The sequence below is a fragment of the Carica papaya genome, chromosome 3, assembly GCF_054855325.1.
Source record: "Carica papaya isolate Zhongbai chromosome 3, ASM5485532v1, whole genome shotgun sequence".
Lineage (NCBI taxonomy): Eukaryota > Viridiplantae > Streptophyta > Magnoliopsida > Brassicales > Caricaceae > Carica > Carica papaya.
The window spans coordinates 34,253,240-34,274,995 of NC_142311.1; the positions used below are offsets into that span (position 1 = coordinate 34,253,240).

General features: G+C 35.4%; 3 protein-coding genes across 7 annotated transcripts; 1 reads left to right on the forward strand and 2 right to left on the reverse strand.

Annotated features, from left to right (window-relative positions):
• Positions 1 to 29: 29 nt before the first annotated feature.
• Positions 30 to 7,443, reverse strand: LOC110806584 (uncharacterized). Of its 5 annotated transcripts, none has more exons than XM_088216730.1 (6): positions 7,285 to 7,443; positions 5,601 to 5,795; positions 2,634 to 3,330; positions 2,410 to 2,520; positions 632 to 795; positions 30 to 519 (listed from the first exon to the last, which is right to left on the reverse strand). In XM_088216730.1, exons 2-6 carry the CDS (start codon positions 5,694 to 5,696, stop codon positions 319 to 321), a joined length of 1,269 nt encoding a protein of 422 aa, XP_088072856.1. In that variant the 5' UTR covers positions 5,697 to 5,795; positions 7,285 to 7,443; the 3' UTR covers positions 30 to 318. The 5 variants fall into 5 exon arrangements, with proteins under 5 accessions (XP_088072856.1, XP_088072855.1, XP_088072852.1 ...); XM_088216729.1 differs by having other exon boundaries at positions 30 to 516; positions 2,610 to 3,330; XM_088216726.1 differs by having other exon boundaries at positions 2,610 to 3,330.
• A 1,363-nt stretch (positions 7,444 to 8,806) lies between these two features.
• Positions 8,807 to 16,423, reverse strand: LOC110806562 (Adaptin ear-binding coat-associated protein 1 NECAP-1). The gene is made up of 8 exons (XM_088216732.1): positions 16,165 to 16,423; positions 14,286 to 14,317; positions 13,353 to 13,453; positions 13,199 to 13,271; positions 13,034 to 13,065; positions 10,108 to 10,198; positions 9,837 to 9,948; positions 8,807 to 9,316 (listed from the first exon to the last, which is right to left on the reverse strand). The coding sequence occupies exons 1-8, from the start codon at positions 16,273 to 16,275 to the stop codon at positions 8,987 to 8,989; spliced, it is 882 nt and encodes a 293-aa protein (XP_088072858.1). The 5' UTR covers positions 16,276 to 16,423; the 3' UTR covers positions 8,807 to 8,986.
• A 614-nt stretch (positions 16,424 to 17,037) lies between these two features.
• LOC110806560 (ketol-acid reductoisomerase) lies at positions 17,038 to 21,000 on the forward strand. Its single transcript, XM_022031459.2, has 10 exons — positions 17,038 to 17,381; positions 17,886 to 17,978; positions 18,183 to 18,248; positions 18,386 to 18,526; positions 18,957 to 19,184; positions 19,283 to 19,400; positions 19,501 to 19,640; positions 19,762 to 19,929; positions 20,094 to 20,249; positions 20,422 to 21,000. The coding sequence occupies exons 1-10, from the start codon at positions 17,094 to 17,096 to the stop codon at positions 20,788 to 20,790; spliced, it is 1,767 nt and encodes a 588-aa protein (XP_021887151.2). The 5' UTR covers positions 17,038 to 17,093; the 3' UTR covers positions 20,791 to 21,000.
• Positions 21,001 to 21,756: the final 756 nt, after the last annotated feature.

Genomic DNA, 21,756 nt, shown 5'->3' on the forward strand with positions numbered 1-21,756 from the left:
GATTTCATGAACGTGGTAAAGGCATCGAGTTGATAATTCTTATCCACCAGGCTTCATTGTATTATACCGTAAAAAGTTCTAAATATTAAAACATAAATTGCGTGCAGCCATACTTAAAATGATGCTTAATATTATTTATCAAATGTAGATTAGGAGATGGTATTTCATTTTCTATTCACCTTGTTCTTCACTTCTATCAACTTCAGCCAGTCTAATCAGCATGCAATTCCAGTTGTCGGTATTTAAGAGCCGAAGGAGAGGGCTGCAGAAGCATTGTAGTCGAATAATTATTCACATACAAGTTGTCATACTGGCATCTTAGAGAAACTCCCACTCAGAGTCACAGGTATCCTGAGGTGGTGATCTTCTGGTGTTCACCATTACCAGGCTTGCACTTGAATTTCCACGACACTCTTCATGGGATGTAGCAATATCTCCATGCCATTGAACAGCAAGCTCTTCATACTCCTTCTTCCTTCCTAATCTCATTCTTAAAGAGAGAGCATCGTGGACCTTCTTCTGAAACCAAAGAAAAAAGAAAGAAAAACAGTCAATCAAAGGCAACTAAAGTTTTTTCTCTTATTTTGGCTTCATTTTCTTCTGTGTGCATAGAAAGGGGGCAGAAAAATACTTTGTAAGGCCTCCGTTTTCCTTCCTTGGAAGGGAAATGATGAATATCATCTTTGCTCACAACAACACAGCTTTCTTCAAGCTGTTTCTTACTATGCTGTTGAATGTTTTCGCTTCCCTGTTCAACAGCAGTATTTATCTTGATTGAATCTCTAGTCCATGCATCTGCTTTTCCAACAGAATTAAATGGAGTTAGTAACTCTAAATATTGGATACAATTTGTGCAAGTAGCAATACTGTGTACAAGCAGGAGTGCGTTTGTAGATGTGCCTACAGTGACTCCTTAGGCAACCTCCAAGGAAGGAAGAAACCATTGAGTGTAGGAGAACAAGAAAATCATTCTGTTGCTTGTTACAAAGATTTTGCAATGGTCCTGCCATTTCACTCGTGACATTTTTGAAGATGTACATCAAGTCTTCACAGTAACTTATACTGACAAGTATAGTTTTAAAAACATTCTTTTAAACAATTCTTGGCCATCAGATACTAGAAGGATACAACAAACAGGGAACCCACTAAATGGTACAAAGACATTTAAGCAAGCGACCATGAGCACACTACGAGACAGATTGATCAACATCGCAAAAGTTATCCTAGGAATCAATAGCTTTCTCAGTTACCAAATTTGTTTTATTGATTGACCTTATTGACCAAATCATGTTACCAACCTAAGAGGTAAAAGCCTGCATATTGCCACACTGCAGGGTTTGATCAGGCCTAGTCATATATCAAAAGAAGCACTCTGATATCACTACAATGCACAGTCAGCTACCTCTCTGGCAGAACTTGTAAATGTAGATGGCTGTAAAGAGACTTCTGTAAGTGAACTTGACAAAATACAATGACTGGACCTTTTGCATAACACCCGGAGTAACTCTACCTTACCTTCGGGAAAATACTTAATTTTTGGAGAAGTCAATCATTGTATCATGTAAAAAAAATGGACAGATTGGAAATGCTTCTAGAATTACTGAATTTACACATATAGGCTTTTCTAGAAGATTTTGTGAGAGGATTGTAACTGAAGCAAGAACTAAATTTGTTTGCTCAAAGACTGATTTGAAATAGGCTTTGCTGGAATGACTATATTATTGCCTATAATTCAGTTTTGTACAAGCATAACAAAGCTTCTTTGACTCTTTGATTTGATGGGTTTCTTGAAGTCTACATGACTAAGGCAGCCTGAAACTTGGAACGTACTTGAAGTTCAGACGAAGAATGGTGGTTATACCCCACATATTTTCACTTAGAACTTGCTGTTTGATGATTGAAAGAGTGAGAAAGGGAGGTACTGCCAGGGGAAAAAGAGTAAGCATAGAAGAAAAGAGGGGAAGGAAGAAAGAAGAAACAAAATGAAGTACATCAAGAAAAGGAAAGAATGAATGAATGAATGAAAACCCTGGAGGTTTAGACTGGAAGGAAGAGAGACCATGGTGAAAAGAGAAGAGATGGGGGCACTGACACATTTCTTTTTTACATTTTAATTATGCTTTTTATTTGCTAAAAAAGTAGTTACAGTAAATGTTAACAGAAATTACCAAGAAAACATACAATTTGATGTCATGTGATAGTTTGAGGTGCACATTGATAAATTAAAAATGTATAATGCAATTTAATACAAATGTAAGAATACATGGGTACTTTTTTATATTAGACCATATTTTTATGTATAATTGAGTTTAGAAAATAAAACTATCACAAACTGAAGGGAACAAATTTTTCAAAAACAATATTCTAAACAGTCACCGCTTAAGTTTGAGAAAGTAAAATCCTCAATACCTGGATAGGACACTAATACAACTTTATCAGGTAATATATCATGCTGTACATCCATATCCACAGATGATCCTGCTTCAGAAACCACCCCATCATTTATACAAAGATCTACAGCTGCCAAATCAGAAGACGACAAATGGAAACATAAAAAAGGTGAGGAAAATAATAGATAAAAAAAAAAGTTGGCATAAGAAAATAGTCACCATTTGGTTCTGTTGATAATCTACCAGAGCAGAAATATCCAGTCTCCAATTGTTTATCCCCAATGGAATTGCCGGATGGTCTCATATCAGGAGAAGATATCTCGTTTGAAGCAGCAGGACTACACTCACTTGCATTTTCAATCTCATTAGAGGTTTCTTCTATTGGGTTACACCTCGAAACTTCAACCGAAACTGGGGCTGAGGTTTTGGATTTCAGGTTACATGTTTCTGAGAGACTACAGGATGTTGCTTGCGTTGTGCTGAAATCCTTTTCAGTGCAACAAACTGCCTCAGATGTTACAGAAGGAACTAGAGTGTCTTTTCTGGAGATTCTTTTGATACCCAAGTTTGATTTTCTACGAATAATCCCATGGCTATACTGCCTTGAATACAAATCAGGAATCTGAGAAGACAGCTGGAAGGTATTATCTCCAACATAAAGTCCATGGTAATTTGGTGCATGACTATATTTATGAGTGACAGATTTTGAATCCTCGGATAATTTCTCATTATCAACCTTCACCTCTTCGCTTGCACCCTGTTTTTCCCCTTTAAAGGCACAGAAAGAAACATATTGTTCCTCAGGCAATTCAGGACCAGCTGCCACTTTAATAGGATCTACTGAAAGTGGAGGACGCAGATCTTGCACTACATCTGCATAGAACTTCTTGACACTAGCACCGACTGTCTGCACCTGGTTCTCAACATATTTAACCGTATCCTGTCTCAAGGAAAAAAAAACAAAAAAAAAAATCATGCAACTTAATGAATAATCCAAAAATAAAAGGACCCTGCAAATTTGATCAAATAGTGCTGGTGATACTACTATATGTAACACATTCATGAGGCAACAACAGGCCATGGTCATAACATCATGAAGGCCAAAGGTGACGAAGGATAAACAAAAACTTAAGCCTTAGAACTCTAGATATGCATACATATATGTATCCGCATGCATGTATGCACACACACTCTCCTCTTCATCCAATCACACATCAGTTTCATTAACATGATTGGGAATAAGAGTAGACATGAAGATCATGTCAAAAAAATTCAAAGTAGTGAGGCACGAGGGGGGGAGTTGGTGATGTGGAACCATCAAATTTATATGGGAAGGTCTGTTCTCCTAGGATTTGGAATGCCTTCCTAGATTATTATTAGTAACTAGCAAGAGCCTAACTAGTATAGGATTATTACAATTTTATTGTACTTTATTCCTTCCTAGTTAGACTGCTATTTTGTTTATGTTTACTTATTCTAGTCCTATTAGATAATATACACACAATATCTGGGTGATTCAACATTATTTTTCAGTCTCTATGAATAACTACAGTGATATTCTCTTATTGAGTGACTGCCTAAAAATCATGTGAGAGTGGTTGTTAGCAATTTTTCTGACTGTGGATTAGGTCTTTTCTTTTCTTTTTTATATCTCTCTATGCCTTATTCCACAGTGCCAGATCAATTTGCTAACAGAGCCAAACCCTTGATTTTGGTACCAAATTCTCAAATCACAAGACTCTGATTTAGTCAAAAATCAAACAACCAGAAAATTGTAAGACAGAACTCACATGGACAGCATAAAACAGCCAGCACTAATCAACCTAATCTAGAAATTCAAACACCCGTCAGGAGTTAGTCGACACTTCTCCTGCCATTAGCCTCTTAGGAGTCCTATCGGCATGTGATGTGCATTGCTCGGAGAATAGTTTAAGGTTGGTGTTTATGCCGTGGTTCCATTAAGCCATAATGATCTCTTTTCCATGATAAAGAGTTACATGCTTGAGCTATGGGCCCTTATCGTATTCCTAGAAAACTTTGACCTAATGCATGCTTAACTTGATTTAACTTTTGTTTGGGTTCTATTGCAAGAGAGAAATGCTTGTACTTTCAAGCAGTGGTTGTACACTATTACCAATTTGTGGCATAGGATTGAGTGCCTATCTTCTATGTGGCCAACAACACATGGTTTCTTCAGGGAAATTCCTCTTTCTGCAATCCAAAGGCGTTGGAATACTATTTGTATTGGTCCTGTTTTGTTTTTTGCCCTTTCTTTTCATTCTGATGTTTGTCCTTTACTGTTTTTATCTTTTGGAGAACAGCTTATCCTTCTTTAGGTTGTAACTCCTCTTCCATTATCTAATATATTTCTTTCTCTATGAATATGTATATGATTTGAGTTTCAACATAGAAGATGTTCCCCAACCGGCTTGAGCCTGCTGCTTTGCCCACTGGTGTTTCTGCAGGAGAACAGGTTACTAGAGGGCGCCAAGTTGTCCACCACCTCCACTTTTCTATTCAGGAAAAAAAAACATTTCCATCACCTCTCCTTGATGTTACAGAAGACATGCTGGATGCTGCATATGTTACTACCGGTGGAGGTCATGACAAGTCCCTCATGAAGAGGTGCCGTCATGAATCAGATAACTCATAAGTAATAAAAGCTGGATTCCACGTTTGATGGATCCATGCTTACAACATCCAGGCTTCCTCCTAAGAGTTGAGTTCTCCTAAAGTGAGGGGAAGATGTGAATCATCAACTTATATGGGAAGGTGTATTCTCATAAGGTTAGGAATGCATTCTTTAAGTATTACTATAGCAGTTTTACTGGTAAAATTATTATATTTTGTTCATTTAAGTTTGAGTCTATTGCATTAATATCTTTTTATTCTAGTCCTATTAAGTTATGTAGACATTTAACTACAGGTGATTCATCATTATTTTTCAGTATTTTTATGAATACACTACATGGATATTCCCTCATTGGTTGAGTGGCTAACAACTGGTTGATGTCAATCCCAGGAATTGCGAATTGGATCTTTTGTTTTTCTCCCTCTCTAAACTACACACTACTAGATCATTAGGTACATGCCTTGCAGGCTAGCAATATAAAGCTGCCCCCTTAAATTGACAAATTCAAGTGATGAAGTCCACAGAAGCCATCAGTGAAGCTAAAGAAAGACAGAATTAAACAATCACAGAAAGCATACCTGAACAATAATTTCTTCAACCTCCAAGCACATAGCTTCAAATTTTTGGTATACATTCCCTACCCAGGTTACACCTTTGAAATCCATAATAATCATAAACCAGCCTCAATTGAATAGATCTTGAACTTGCTCCACTTTTATACAGCTAAAAAAGCATCAATCTCTTCTTTTCAAGCACCAAGAAGTAGTAATTATCTGCAGAAAAATTACAGTAGATTTAAGTTATGAACTTAACCAAAAATATGCAGCCCTATGAACTTCATTGTCCCAGTTATGGGAAAATGTGGTTATTAAATGATCATAAACACATACAGTCACAAAATACATATTTAAATATAACCTCATTCACCGAGTAAACTTTTCTCTTTTCAAATTGCCTGTCAAGGTACTCTCCTCTCACATTAGCTTAGATTTGAGTGAAATCTTAACACAATACAAGTACCTAATCGACTTTCACTTCAGAATTTTTCCTTGTTTCTGAGACCCACCGAAGTGACAGACAAAACAATAGAATAGAAAAACATACAAGTTCAATCTAACTAATTATTTTGCCCGAACCAACAAGTATTCTAGGGTGCCTATTAAAAAAGTGACATGCTGTCAATATGATGCAAGGCACCTCAGTACATAAAGGACCATCAGAAATAAGGAAGTAGTTGAATGAAAGGTTAAATGCATGTCACAAACTCAAAAAAAAGATAGACCAACTACAAAAGGACCATATTAACTAGCTAAGATTACATAATGATAACCCATTTCCACATTTCTATTTCATTTTATATAAAATTTGCAGGAGTTTCCAAATTTTAACCTCATTTATTCCCACTAAACTGCAAAAGGACCGGACACTGATAATTCCAATATACAACCAAGCAGTCCAATTGTTACGTTATCAGTTGCTATCATGCTTGCTCAATTAACTAAAGAAATTGCATAAGTAAACAATAGCCTTGCAACATAGCTTGACTTTCACATCTCTACAAGGTCTTAATCAATGAGCAAAAAGAGTATGAAACTCCATCATAAGATCATCAGGAGAGAAATAATAAGTAACTTCTAACCGGATGCATTTAAATAACTCCAAAGGGCACCAATGATATGAAAAATTTTGTAAAATTATTCGACCAAAACCATCATCACCATCACAAAAAGCTAATAGCAGCGAAATGATTATGCACCAAAATGCTTTCTGCCGCATGAATTCCCAGTTTACCAATAAATTGTCATCTAAAATCAATTGCACAAACCAAGAAACACATGTTTGCAAACCAAGAAAAAGCCTTCAACTCGATTGCTCCGTAAGACTCAAGAAAACTAACTATTGCACAACTTCAACCCACCAAGAAAACTATCGTCAATTTAACATTAAAAATCGAAAACCAATATAATCCTGCACGTGATCATCGAAATGAAGAAGCGTGGATGAAATGTTCCAGCACACGCAAACAACAACACACGAAACCAAAATTTCGTTAAAAAAAAAAAAAACAACTCCACTGCATACGAAATGGAGAGAAAAGAGAAACCGACGATCGGAATTCGAAAACCAACGAGCACTTGCTAGTGTTATCCAGCCAGTACCAAATAAAACAGGCACAATCGAAAATCAAATTTCAAATATCATCTGCTTTCTCTCTCTCTCTCTCTCTCTCATTTACTGAAATTGAAGCTACATAAAACTCACTTGAAGCGAAAGATGACGCAGAGCTTGAGAAATTCAATTCGAGGGTTTTTACATGCCGCAGCCCTTTTTTACAGTTTTTGAGGAGCAAGAAACTCAAGTAGGAGAAGAAAGAGGAGAGGAAGAGAAACGTACAAACAGGGTTCACTGTGTTTCAGGGTCGTAATTGAAGGACACGTGTGACGTGTTTAACTTTTGGTGAATTTACGGGGCCCACCAGTGGGGTCCACCTTTTGCTTGAAAGCTTCGTGGTTGGTGGGACCCTTTTGTTATCCTTATTGAGGTTTATAATGTTTGGTCTCCGTTCGAGCCCATTATTTGCCATTCTCAATTTTTATTTAAATAAATAATTTTATTTTTGATAAATTACAGTTTAATTTTATATTTAAACATTTTATTTTAAAATTTAGAAATTATTTTTAAGGGTATTTTTTATAATTTTATTTTTTAAAAAACATTATTTTAATTTATTAAAAAATTAATTTTTTTGTTTCATCAATTTGTGTTTTTATGACAAAGAAAGCAACAAAAAGGAATTTTTCTTTTTTGCTTTCAATGTAATGTGAAGTTGAAGGAATAATTAAATTAATCACAAAATTATTGCAATCAAGATAGTAGCTAAATTTACACGTGTATTTTGTGAGAATCAAAAATAAACTATAAATATTTCTCTTTATATATAAAAACTATTTATCGTTTTGTCAAACAATATCATTTTAATTTTATCGAGTACAATATGATTCAGTAGAATAGAAAATTTAACTAATTAATCAACACGATCATCTAATAGTTACGATTTTTGTGTTTTACTTAAAAGGTCATTGATACTGTACGAATATATCATAGACAAAAGATGTATAATCCCCGATACTTCAGTGACCACCGAATGTGATCAACCAGTTACTGAATTCGTTGTTAAAGCAAATATGATCAGATAGTTTCTGATAGCTATTTGCAATCTATTATATTAGAGAAACTGTTGTATTTCCTTTTCTATTTAAATATATATGTCAAAAGAAACTGATATGAAAATTATCGGCAATAAAATTGTGTGGTTAATTTCTCACCCTAAGAGAAAAGTTATATGTAAAATATTCATGTTCTGATTGGGATCCTATTAGTCACGAACTCTAATATCATTGAACATGTAAAAATTATCATTTAACGAGTATATTATCATTTAACGAGTATATTACGCGATATAATGATCGATCTATAATATTTAATTTAATAAAATTAAATATTTAATTCGTAATATCTTAATAGATTTGTTATGATTAAATTGAGATAAATTTCAGTGAATCTATTATGTTCCGAATACAAAGTACAATTTTATAACGAACTCTTTATTACTTGAAAAAATAGATCGACAAACAATATATACATATAGATTCTTAGCTAATGATTGGCTCAACAAGTCTGCCCATGTTCATTTTCTTTCACTAATAATACACTAATCATATAGAACGAGAGAGGACAAAATTAAGTCAATCCAATTAAATGTGAAAATCAAAACAAGAATCACTCAAGAAAAGCACAAGGCAACTGTAGTTAACTTCATGCTGTATAACATTCCCCAAATATTTACTGAAAGTGAATAAAGATTATCAAGTAACAATCTAATTCGAAACCTCACAATGCAAAAGTGTTCATAATCAAGGGCAAATCTAAAATTTTGAGTACAAGATTAGTTTCACAAACCATTTTACCCTGCAGCTTGAAAATCTCCAAAATCATCGTCTGTTGCATCTTCTCCGCTTTCGGCTTCTGGGGAATGCTGTTCTTTCGCTTCTTGTTTTACTGAGTCTGGAGAATTTGGTTTAGGAGCTCCTTCATGACTCGGGTTTGATGGCGAGGTCGATTGAGATTTCTGAACAGCAGGTACAGGTGACAAAACAGGAGAATGCGGTGATGAAGGAGGTGGTGGTGGTGGTTTGATGGGAAGTATAGGCTCTTTGGAATTGCCCTTATCTTCTAGTGAAAGATTGTTCATGCCATGCTCAAGAATTTTCGACTTCACACCTTGGCTGCTTTTCTGTTTCATAAACAGAAAAAAAAAAAAAAAAAAAGAAGAAGAAAGGAGGAAAATTACGAGTTTATAAGAATACACTAATGCCATGTTGGAAAAAGAAGTAGCTTCTGATGTTTACTTGGAAACTTGTAATTTAACTAAGAGATATTAAAAATTTCGTTTAAAAAAAAGACAAAAATTAAACTTGTGAGAAATTCAATATGAAACGCGTTCCAAATTTAAGCAAAATTGATAGAATTTGGAACACATTTTTATGATTCCACTTGAAATTTCTTATTAAATCAATGTTTTCATCTCCTACTATAATTTCAATAATCTCCAAGTTAAACAAAGTGTGAAATTCCAGATGAATTACAAAAATTTCCAAACATAACTAAACTGGTAAATACATGCATCTAATGAAATTGTTGGGAAAAGATGCAAAATTATCTCAATTGTTGGGGAAAGATGCAAAATAAATGAATTGGTGGGAAAATATGCAAAATAATCTCAATTGTTGGGAAAGGATGCAAAATAATCTCACATTCTTTATTTGGATTACAATGGTTTCCCCATCCTTTAAACTGTAATCGACTGAGGATGTGTTCTGGAACTGCTGCTCCATCTCTTCTGCTGTTTTCTTCTTGTTCAAATACCTTCAATGGAATTTAATGAAGGTAAATTTCAATTCTAAATATTGTGCTTGGTATTCAACTTTTGGCCAATATATGGTAAAAGATTAGTAACGAAAACTACAAGCAAGACCAAACACTATGTAAAGAAAATAAAACTGTATATAAGAACAGGAACAATACTTCATGTGGTCATGCAGAGCTGCTTGAAAATCGTAAGCTTCTGTTCTTTCTCGGAATCCAATGCCAATAAAAGCATGCCTAAGGCGACCCCCTGCATGATTTTCATAGTGATCATCAATAACATGCAATAAATTTAATAGTATCATCATTATCATCAGCAATATCGGTTCTCATTTTTGTTATGTTTGTTTTTATACCAGCATGCATACACATATACAAGAGCAGAAACAATTATATTCACATGTAACAGGTCCTTGTTTTTTAGTTCTTGCTTACCGAATTATGTTCCCTCAATGTGGACACATGCATGAGTAAATACATTTTTGCTTTTTTCAGTTCACCAGTTCACGTTACATAGGTATACAGAGACATTGATTCCGGATACTCATTGTTTAAGGGTGATATCGGAAGTAATTCTTTCACTTGTGCAATTATATCAAATTGCATCCTGCAACTTGAATGTAGAAATGTGCATCCTACATTATATCATTGGATCAAATTAGAACTTTTGTTTGAAATTTTTGTTTAACTTGATAGAGATATCACCCGTGTGACATGTGCAAACTACACTCAAAATATCTCCTTTGTTCTTAGCCATTTATCACGTCTCTGTCTCTCTCTTTAGACCTCCATCTTTTTCTTTGACCTCTTCTCTCTCCCTCCAATCTCCAGCAGACAAAAGACTATAGAACCAAAACACTTTCAGTCGAACTTCTCAGGAAAAATGATCAAAAACCCAAATTGTTTGGCCTTCTTCAAATCTCTCTCTCTCAGTCAAGCCTCTCTTCATTTGAGATTGATCTCTCTCTCTCTCTCTCTTTTCAAAAGCTCGAGAAACTCACATCACCATTTGGCATCATCATTATCATTGCCATACAAGTCTTATTTGGAAACTCCCATTCTTCTACTTCCTATCAGACAAAAATTTGGTTCCTCATTAGTTGAAGCATTTGGTAAGAAACTCAAACCTGGTCTTTTATGAAATGATATTTGAGGTTTTAACTTAGAAATCAGAAAAAAAATAAAAAAAATTGAGACTTTGATAAATTGGTGAGGTTGCAGGAGACCCTCTTGGCAATGCTAGGACCAACACCCAGAAAGAGATTAGTTATTATTTGCTCCACCATGACAATTGGAACGCTGCGTTCATGTGAGGCCGTTCGACAAGGAAAGACAAGCAAATGTATCGAAGTATGAATGTTGCCATGCCTCAGAGTTGATCTGGGTTTCCTTTTAAACTTGTGTCAAGGACCTACATTAAGTACAAGGGAATTCCATTTTGATTAAATTAAAGTTCAATAGGAGTTTGTCTCTAGGCCAAGATTTCCTCACTAGTTCCAAATCCTAGGTTTTTTGTTTTTTTCCAATCCAGTTGTAGAGGATCATGTGGGGCCATTGCATTGGCAACAGGGAAAGTCATGCAAATGTATGAAAGTGTCCATGTTGCCATGCCTAAGAGCTGATTTGGGTTTCCTCTTAAACTTGTGTCAAGTACCTACATTAAGTACAAGGGAATTCCATTTAGATCAAATTAAAGTTCAATAGGGGTTTGCCTCTAGGCCAGGGATTTCCTCACAAGTATAAAATCCTGGTTTCTTTTTTCCAATCCAGTTGTGGAGGATATGAACTTAATCTCAAACTATAATTAACTCTCGGTTTCAACTAATGGGGAAAAGAGAGCTCTAGTGCTTGAATGGCCTGAATGAAACTATTGGATGGAAATGTGCTAAAATTTTGACATTGGGTGAAGGCAACTCCTAGGTGGCGTTCTTTACTTGGGAAGCTACACGGGAATGTATTCCAACACTGGAAAAGTTGATTAGGAGAGAAAAAATCCTTGTGAATGGCTGTCACGTGCTGAAACTTGTATCATTTTCTCCTTTGGTGTTTCTTTGCCACCATTTTGGTCTATAGTATACGGTTTATCGGACTTGAGCTGGGTTATGGCAAGTTCAGAGAGAGAAGGAACTGTGAAAAATAACAATGTTTAAAAGCCATTCTTGGAAGTGGGTATTGAACCCAAAACTAGAACCTCAGTAAACGGAGGAAGTAAGGTTTGAGATAAGGCTCATGGTACAGGACTAGTAGCAAATTTAACAATGTAATTCTTCATTATGCATAATTGCATATAGGCACCGCACCCAAGCTCGTTGGAACAATAACAATTCATAGTGTCCAGTTCTTCATAGAAAAGAAACTCGAAAGAATGTTTAGAATTCATGTCAAATAGTGACCGAAAAAAAAGAAAATTGGTTGAGATACGGGCACAACAAGCCTGGTACCAAGTATACCTACTCTTCACTCATAAAAGAGTCACTTTGCTTAAAGACTTTGCTCCTTCGTCTTTGCTTACCATTCATCCAAACTTAGTCCCAAGGGTTAGCCGAAAAAAACAAAAAGAAAAGAGAGGAGGAAAGGGGAGACAGTAGCTAACTTGATATGCAACCATGAAATACAAATGGAAACATGACTAGCAGCTTTTCTCGGTTATTCCTACCTCTGCAAGTGAATTGGCAAATAGAAATTGAGAATTCAACTAAAGGACAGCACTCAAATATATTTTCCTTTGTTTCTTTCGGTTCAGTCTTCCCGCTACCAACTTCCTGGGTGGTGGGAAAAATATTAACTTTGCATTTGGTTCAACCTATTCTATTCCTGTTTCATACCTAGAATTAAGTGATCTAATATATAAAAGTCTGTCATGATTTACACTATTGATGTATAATTAAATTACTTCTTAAGATTTCAATTCCACAACCATGAATCTTATATTCCTACTTGTTAAAGAAGAAACAAAAAAGCATCGACTTAAAATTATAATGCCATTTTGTTCAAATTTCTATTATATATACGCTGCATTATCATTCTTATTCAATGAAATTAGAATTGATACCAAACTCAGTTAAGAAGTTGACGGGAGACAAACCTATATTTTCTTCTACGCGAAGAACAAAATATCTGCAGAAGAAAGTTCTTTCTTTCAGACAGCCTCCAGACAAAAGAATAAATAATGAATCAGAAGCTAGATAACAATGTGTGCATAATGAAACTAAGTTATAGTGCCAAATTTTAAATCTATGCTTCTGCATACCTGCTGCTGTCAATTACAGGTTCAACAGGATGTGGCTCTCCCTCTCTCAGAAAAGCTCGAGCATATAATTCACCTGTTCAAACCCATCAACATATTGAAGAAGACTTGTACTATAAATTTGTTTCATCTAATAAAGAACATAGTATAGCACCACCTGTGGACTTATCTTCAAGTCTAATGATGCACTCTTCCCCCTTGCTAACAACTTTCAAGGCCCCTGCCCAAGCCCATTTATTGACATTCCACTCATCAGCCCTGAGAAAGTCGTATAGATATGAGTTTGCACTTGGCACAAAAATTACATAAACACAAATTGAGTTTAAAGTTTATTCACAGGGTCAAATTTAAAAATGAACAAAAAGGGGCCAGGAGATAAGAGCATCCAGTTCAATAGATTGCAAAACCCCATGGCAGTCAAAACGTTTTTCTCTTTTCTTTTTATATTTCCTGGACAACATATGCACACACAGAAAACATCCAGATACACCTATAACAGTTGTTGATCGAAGTCAAGAAATTTGTAATTGGTTGGAGTCCGGGCAAAAAATAATCAAAGATAATTAAAAATTCTGATCTTTATAGATTACCTGTAATGAATATAGTTTGGAAAATAAGCTCGGCTACGCCTATTTCTGTTTTCTAATATTATCAATATAAACTAGTATACCAAGAATAAATGTCCATAATGATCTTTACTGTAAGTTTCATTCACTAATAAAAGATAACAGTTCCCAGAAGTCCGAATCCAAGAAATATTGCTTCAGCTTTAAGCTATTGTTCTGCTAGTTTACTACAGATTGATACAAATGTAAGGCAGTTTACTGAGTGTGAGAGCATGTCAGTCAGTGAGCCTATAACTTTCAGTCACTAATATCAATCTAAATTGGAACTCCTAATGATCTTTCATTAAATAAATGAAGAAATTGTTTATATAAGAGAGATTTCAAAATTCTCCCTAGAAAAAAACATGGAGTTAATTAGTAACACCTGATTTCAGTTCCTTAAAATAAAGAAACATTGAAGAAAAGAATTCTAGGTATATATCACAGAAATTTCAGTTATGCTTTGGCAAGTTAAGAGGGGAAACCTGTAGGAAGCCACACTTTTTCTTGGAGGTATCTGCAGAAACAGCATGCAAATTAGCTTTACATCATAAAAGATAAGCATTATTCACAAATCATGGTAAAACAAATTTCAACACTTCCACTAGTTTATCCAGTTGCTTACTGCAATAACATTCTTAAAGCTGTGTTCTCTCTTTGTTTGGCTGTGTGGGGTTTTTATGACTTTAACATGGGGAATCTTTATGGCATGCAAACTGGCAAAAAGTCATCAGTATTAAGTTTGTTCATAATAGCCACCAACGAAAAATCCTTTCATATTAGAGGGAATTTTGACCTTCCAAAAGTAAGTGGCGGCAAATTCAAGATGATAACTTGGGTTATGGGGCAGTAGGTGAAAACAGACTTGCATGTATAGGCGCCTGACATATCAAGAGTCCAGGCTCTACAGTCAACTTTTGATTTGAAGGAAACAAAACATGAGCATGTGAATCAAAGATGCCATATCAACAGATTCCCAGTCTTTGAGATATGCAAAAAAAGTGCATACGCAAGAATATTGCTGCTCATAATGGTTAATGATAAAGTTAATCATAAAGTCGTTAACTGGAATATTGTGGTCTGGAGAAGGTTAGAGAGACAAAAAAACATGAAGCTAAAGAGCAATAACCAATCGAATTATCTTCCCAAATAAGATAAGAGATCCATCCCCTAACCTCAACCAGGTAAAAGGAATGAAAAGGTCATAACGCTAAGAGATAACTTTCCAAAAGCTTTTCTGAGTTCTGGAGTTCTTACAAATAGATTTGCATACCACAAATACTCTTAATTGCCTTGAAGCATAGAAAAAAATGTTCAAGGTAAATATCAGAGCCATTTAGCCAATAAAGACAATTTTTTTGAAACCAAATTCACAATGCCAAAAACACTGTACTTCTTAGGAAGATAAGAAATCCCATCTCATCAAATGATCTCTCAATGCCCCCTTGTATTAGACCACAAGAGATCTCTGATAATTGTCTCAATTCTTGCAACCGCCCTCTTCGGGATTCTGAACAAAGACAGGAAGTACAAAGGAAAGCTGGAGAGAAACAATAATAACTCTACCACTATCGAGAATAAGCCACCCTTCCAAAGATCAAGCCACCTAGAAACCCTACTAACAACTTCGTCCCAAAAAAACAAAAATTCTAAACTAGGATTCCCCCACCCTCCTCCCATACGTATTCCTCTTCTTATCAAGCTGTGATTCCCCAATATAAAAGTTTCGAACTTTAACAGTCCAGATCATGTTAAGACAAGATGGCTCATCTCATTTGCTAAGTTATTTAGTTTAATTGTATTCACGTACAATCTAGCATCCACAGGTCAATAATCAATCTATTGCAATGTATATGATGCATCTCACCTTTGTCATTCCTTCCCTCTTCTTTCTCCCAACGACACATGCCTTTTCTGTTCTCCCTCTTTTGATTAATCACAGTGTATAAGCGTGTTAATGACAATGGTAACAAAGACTTTACAAATTTGATTGACTTGTACCCATTAATTTGATCTACTTAACAAATTCTGCTGTCTAATTTTACCCCTTTTGAAGACACAGAACCTAAAGACTTGATTTTTAGGCACAGCAAGACAAGTCCCATAACCAGCTCCTTACTTCATCCATCAAGAACACATTCTCTTGCTAAATCCCAACCGTTATCTCTTACATCTATCCCGGTCTAGAGTTACAGTAAATCAACTAAAGTAAGCTAAAAATCTTGCTATGGACATGGATAATTACTAGAAAACTCAAAAAGCTAAAAAAAAATGCACTCCAACCCCAAAAAAACCCAATGAACCAAACCACGAAAAAAAAATAATAAGACAGATTTAATTACAGGGTAAGAGAAAGAGACTCACCAAATAAACGTAACATTCAGAGACTTGAAAAAGAAGAAGCTCCAGAGCTTCAGTCTCTTCGTTTTGATCAGTATTTCCTTGATCAGTTGATGATTTCTTTTCTTTCTCCATATCTAGAGAGAGAAAGAGAGGATTTTTAGATTGAGAAAGCTTGGGAAAGTTTCAGAGATGAGAAACAAAGAGGATCTTCCAGTTGGGTTGGGAATCGCTGATGGGTAATTCAGAAATTGGAGATTGTTCTGAGTCTCAACGTTTAATTCTTTCACTCCGCCAAGCGCACAGCTTTTCTGTTCAGGTGTAGTTTTCCGTCGGTACCATCTTAAACTTGAACCGTCCGATTATGATTAAGTGACACCTACTCAAATCTGGCCGTCCATCTGCCACTCTTATGAATAAACTAATTTTTTGTTTAATTTTTTTTTTATTGGAAACTAAATTGAACTGGATCCTCTAAATTTTCATTTTTTTTATAGATCTGTTAATTAAAAATTAATAGAATTTTTTTTTTTTTAAATCAGTTAAAAAAAATTTACATTGGGTAAAATCTAATCTGATTAAAAAAGTAAATTAAAATGTATGCAATTTTTAATCTTATTATTATGGAATTAATCTGATTAAAATCCAACCGTCCAATTCAATTTAAATTTATTTGATAATTCATTACATTGATGCCCTAAGTTAACGGAGTTGGAATAACAACGGTGACCGTTTACGATTTTTTTCATACGAAGAACGGTGTCCGTTTATTGAATTTTGTCATTTCGTCCCGACCTACCAACCCAGGGCGGATCCTATTTGTGCGTGATGTAGTGCGCACCGGGCGCATAATAGCAAGCAGAGGGAAAACACGTGGCATATAAATTCTTCCTTTCCAGCTGCTCTTCATTTCTCATCTCAGCCATTCCTCTGTGTCTGTGTGGAAGTGAAAAATGGCGGCCGCTGCATCCTTCACCCCATCTCTCTCCACTCCATCGTCTTCATCTTCTACCTTAAAAACTTCCAAATCCAAAAACCTAGCCGGTGTCAGTTTGGGATTCCTCTCGTCATCGTCCAAGTCTGTGAAGCTTCTAAAAGCTGGTGTAAAAAGCAGTGGCAGCTCACGCTCCGCTCTCGGTGCTCGTATGGTGTCGATGCCGGCCGTCAAGCCATATCTTTCTCTCGATTTCGAGAGCTCGGTGTTCAAAAAGGAGAAGATCTCCCTTGCGGGTCACGATGAGGTTTATTTCTTTCCTTTATTTCCTATTTTTTAATCTACGTGTAGCTTGTGGAATATGCATGTGTTTGTGGACTTAGGTTTGTTTATGATCTAGATGAGCTCTTCGAGCTTGTTCTTCTTTTTTCCGGTGCTTCGGGGAGCATAATAGAGTTAGTTCTTTTAGCATAGAGTTTCTTTTTGGAAATGTATGATTTAAGCGTGGAAAATTAATCAAGAATCCCTAATTTTTGCGTCTCCGTCCCCTCGATTTCTGTCATTCTGTTTGCGAATCAAGAAAATATACTTTTTCCGTGGATTTAATATCACTCTCTCTTTGTAATTCTTTTTCTATCGATGAAATTTCTGTACTATCTAGTTTTCTCGTTTACGGTTTCTTGAGGGGGACGAAGTCTTATATTTAACTAGCATTCCTTTTCTTGTTACTTCTACACTTTTTGGTTCTGCTCTCATTTTATATACATTTCTAATTTGATATTTTAATAATTATTTTGTTGTTTGTTCATAGTACATCGTAAAAGGAGGAAGAGACTTGTTCAAATTGCTTCCAGATGCATTTAAGGGCGTCAAGCAAATTGGGGTTATTGGTTGGGGTTCCCAGGTTGATACTTTTCTCAGCTTTTACTTTTACTAATTTTATTAATCAGTTTGTGGTTGTTGCACAATTTGATAGTTTATGCAATAGAACTTGACTTACTACCATGCATATTGATAATTTTGGCTGATGTTAAGGCTTAATCCGTCATTTAGCTTTTTGTTAATGTGCTGACAATTAGTGTGTTCTTTGCCGACTTCTTCCCTCTAGGGACCTGCCCAGGCTCAAAACTTGAGAGATTCGCTGGCTGATGTTAAGTCTGATATTGTTGTCAAGGTGATTTCAAATTTCTTTTGCATAGTTGCCGTTGCTTTCATTTCTTTCCTTATTGTTTCTCTATTACTGAATTTTTTATATTAGATCAATTTTTTTAACCTCATCTTTGTTTTATTGATTGCTTTGCTACACCATAGATTGGACTTAGAAAGGGCTCCCGCTCTTTTGATGAAGCTCGAGCTGCTGGTTTTACTGAAGAGAATGGCACTCTGGGTGATATATGGGAAACTGTATCTGGGAGCGATCTTGTGCTACTTTTGATTTCTGATTCTGCTCAGGTTGGTGCATTAGATATTTGAAAGTTTTGTTGCTTGAAAAAAAATGGCTATGTTAATGATCCTTTTGTGGTTTTATTTCATGTTTGCTCTTCAATTCAGTTGACTTTGTGCATTTTTTGTGGCTGTGCTTTGTTTTCACTTATGATTATGCATATGTTTAATATTTCTTTTTTGTAACTTTTCATGGCATATAATACCTTTTGGGTAAAAATTTGATGATCGGTGAGTCCTTGTTAATGAAAGAATGATTAATCATCATGGGCAATTTGGTTTCATAGTCTCATTTTGTACGAGATGGTAGCAATTTTTTTAGAGTTCTGTTCAAGGTTTGCATTTTTTTGGTGCTCATTCTTTTGAGTTATTTTTGCTATTTCTTCTTGTTACACAATTCTTTACTAAAATGGAAGTTTGCTTCTATTTTTTGTTTTAGGCTGATAATTACGAGAAATTATTCTCCCACATGAAGCCAAACAGCATCCTTGGGCTTTCCCATGGGTTCCTTCTTGGGCACTTGCAGTCAATTGGACTTGACTTTCCAAAGAACATCAGTGTGATTGCTGTGTGTCCGAAAGGAATGGGTCCATCTGTAAGGAGACTTTATGTTCAAGGGAAAGAGATCAATGGTGCAGGAATTAATTCAAGTTTTGCGGTCCACCAGGTTCGCCCTTTCATCCTCTCATTGCATGCCAGTGAGTTTTCCTTGTGGCTAATTTCATTGAGAGGTTGTTTGTGCATTGAACTTTTCTGAGTTTGCAGGATATTGATGGTAGAGCTACTGATGTTGCCCTGGGATGGTCCGTTGCCCTTGGTTCTCCTTTCACATTTGCCACTACCCTTGAGCAGGAGTACAAGAGTGACATTTTTGGGGAGCGGGGTGAGTTCAATACTAACCATAAAGGAGTATATTTAATGCTTAGTTCCTTTATTACAAAAAAATTTAATGCTTAGTTCCTAACATTTATACTGTCTGTTAGGCATTTTATTGGGTGCTGTTCATGGAGTTGTGGAATCCTTGTTTAGAAGATACACAGAAAACAGAATGAGTGAAGATCTGGCTTACAAAAATACTGTTGAGTGCATAACAGGCATAATTTCCAGAACAATCTCAACTCAGGTTGCCTTCTTATCTCATTTTGAGCTGTTCTTTTACAAAATCTTCCTCTCTTTTGCTTAATAAGTGGTCTCTGTCCATGAGTTTGTCTTCTAAGTTTTACCTTTTTAAATTTTTCCAACAGGGAATGTTGGCTGTATACAACTCCTTTTCTGAAGAAGAGAAGAAAGAATTTGAGACTGCATATAGTTCTTCATACTATCCATGCATGGATATTCTGTATGAGTGCTATGAGGATGTTGCCAGTGGCAGTGAGATCCGCAGTGTTGTCTTGGCTGGGCGTCGCTTTTATGTATGCATGCTTGTTTTTTTTTTTTATATCTGGAAATTTTTGTAGGCTTATAATGGTACTTATAATATGTTCAGGCTATTTAAGTTCCTACTCTAAGAACATTTGGAGTAAATTTTATATTCATGTCTTGTTGGAGGTAATCTTTTGCATACTTTATTTTACAGGAAAAGGATGGGTTACCAGCTTTCCCAATGGGGAAAATTGATCAGACACGCATGTGGAAAGTTGGTGAGCGTGTCCGAAGGGCACGACCAGCTGGTGATTTGGGTCCATTACATCCATTCACTGCTGGAGTCTATGTAGCATTGATGATGGCCCAGGTACGAGTGTTTGATATGGTTAGATCTATTTGAATGTGTAGGCTCCTGTGTTTTAGAATTGGGAGGTAGCCAATTAATTGTACATTATTTATTACGTTTGGCAGCTTCGTGGCTAGAGTCTTTCGTTGTGTGCCATCCAAATAATTTGAATTCGTTGTGTAAAAAATTGCAGATTGAGATCTTGAGAAAGAAAGGGCACTCGTACTCAGAGATCATTAATGAGAGTGTGATTGAGTCTGTAGATTCTTTGAATCCATTTATGCATGCCCGTGGAGTTTCCTTCATGGTTGACAACTGCTCTACCACAGCTCGATTGGGTTCAAGGAAATGGGCTCCTCGCTTTGATTACATAATCACACAGCAAGCATTAGTAGCAGTGGATAATGGTGCTCCTATCAACAGAGATCTCATCAGCAACTTCCTCTCAGATCCAGTGCACGGAGCCATTGAAGTCTGCGCTCAACTGAGGCCGACAGTGGACATCTCAGTGCCACCAGATGCCGATTTTGTGCGCCCAGAGCTGCGTCAATCAACCAATTGAGAATCCTAGAGATGGCTTTTGTAGTTTTTGATAGCCTTTAAAGTTGAATTCTACAGGTTTGTTTGAGGCGGAGACGGACTTTAGAAGACTACACGAGCATTATAGTTTTACTAGGGTGGAGTCTTTTAGTTTTTCTGGTGAACATCTAAAACCTAATTATGTTTCCTCTAGCACTAATTTGGGCTTTTTATCATATCTTATTACCGTCAACTATTTTTCTTATTACCTGCAAATCACGAACCTGACTCTTTTATGCATTTAGAAGACGCCAATGATCTGTCACCAGCAGCACACACTGTGATTTTGACTAAACCCTAAACCATTTTCCTATCCTTTACGGTGCTCTGGGCCAAACCTCAAAAGAAAAAAGAAATTGCATGTCCAACCAATAATTTGAGTTTGAATTTTTCAAGAAATTACTGTTTTTAATCTGAAAAGCTACTGGATTAGTGGTTTCTTTTTGTTTTTGGTGCAACCAATATGTTGTTAATTTTGAATTTAGAGTAATGTTTGGAGGAAATTATTTATTTTATACCATTGACTTGAAAATTGAACTTCTGATACAATGAACTTCAAGTGAAATATTTATGTTATCATTAAGTTTTTCTTATTATTTTATTTGCATCATAATAATAATAATAATATACTAACAATAACAATAATAATTTAAATTTGATATCTTCTCGTTTCAAATTAAAATAAAAAAAATTTGATACGTATTATCATAACTATCGAATTTTATGAATTACGAAAGAAATTTAACAAATGTCCGATTAAATTAATAATCATATCTTAAAATTTTATTTAGTTCGACAAAATTAAATTAGTATAACCATCGTTTTAAATTTTGAATTGTACATTTTATGTGTTCTCGTTATAAAATTATATTATTATATTCAAATCTTGAGTTGTGTATCTTAATTTTGATAAATTTTTCAAATAATTTGAATATATGAAAACTATTAA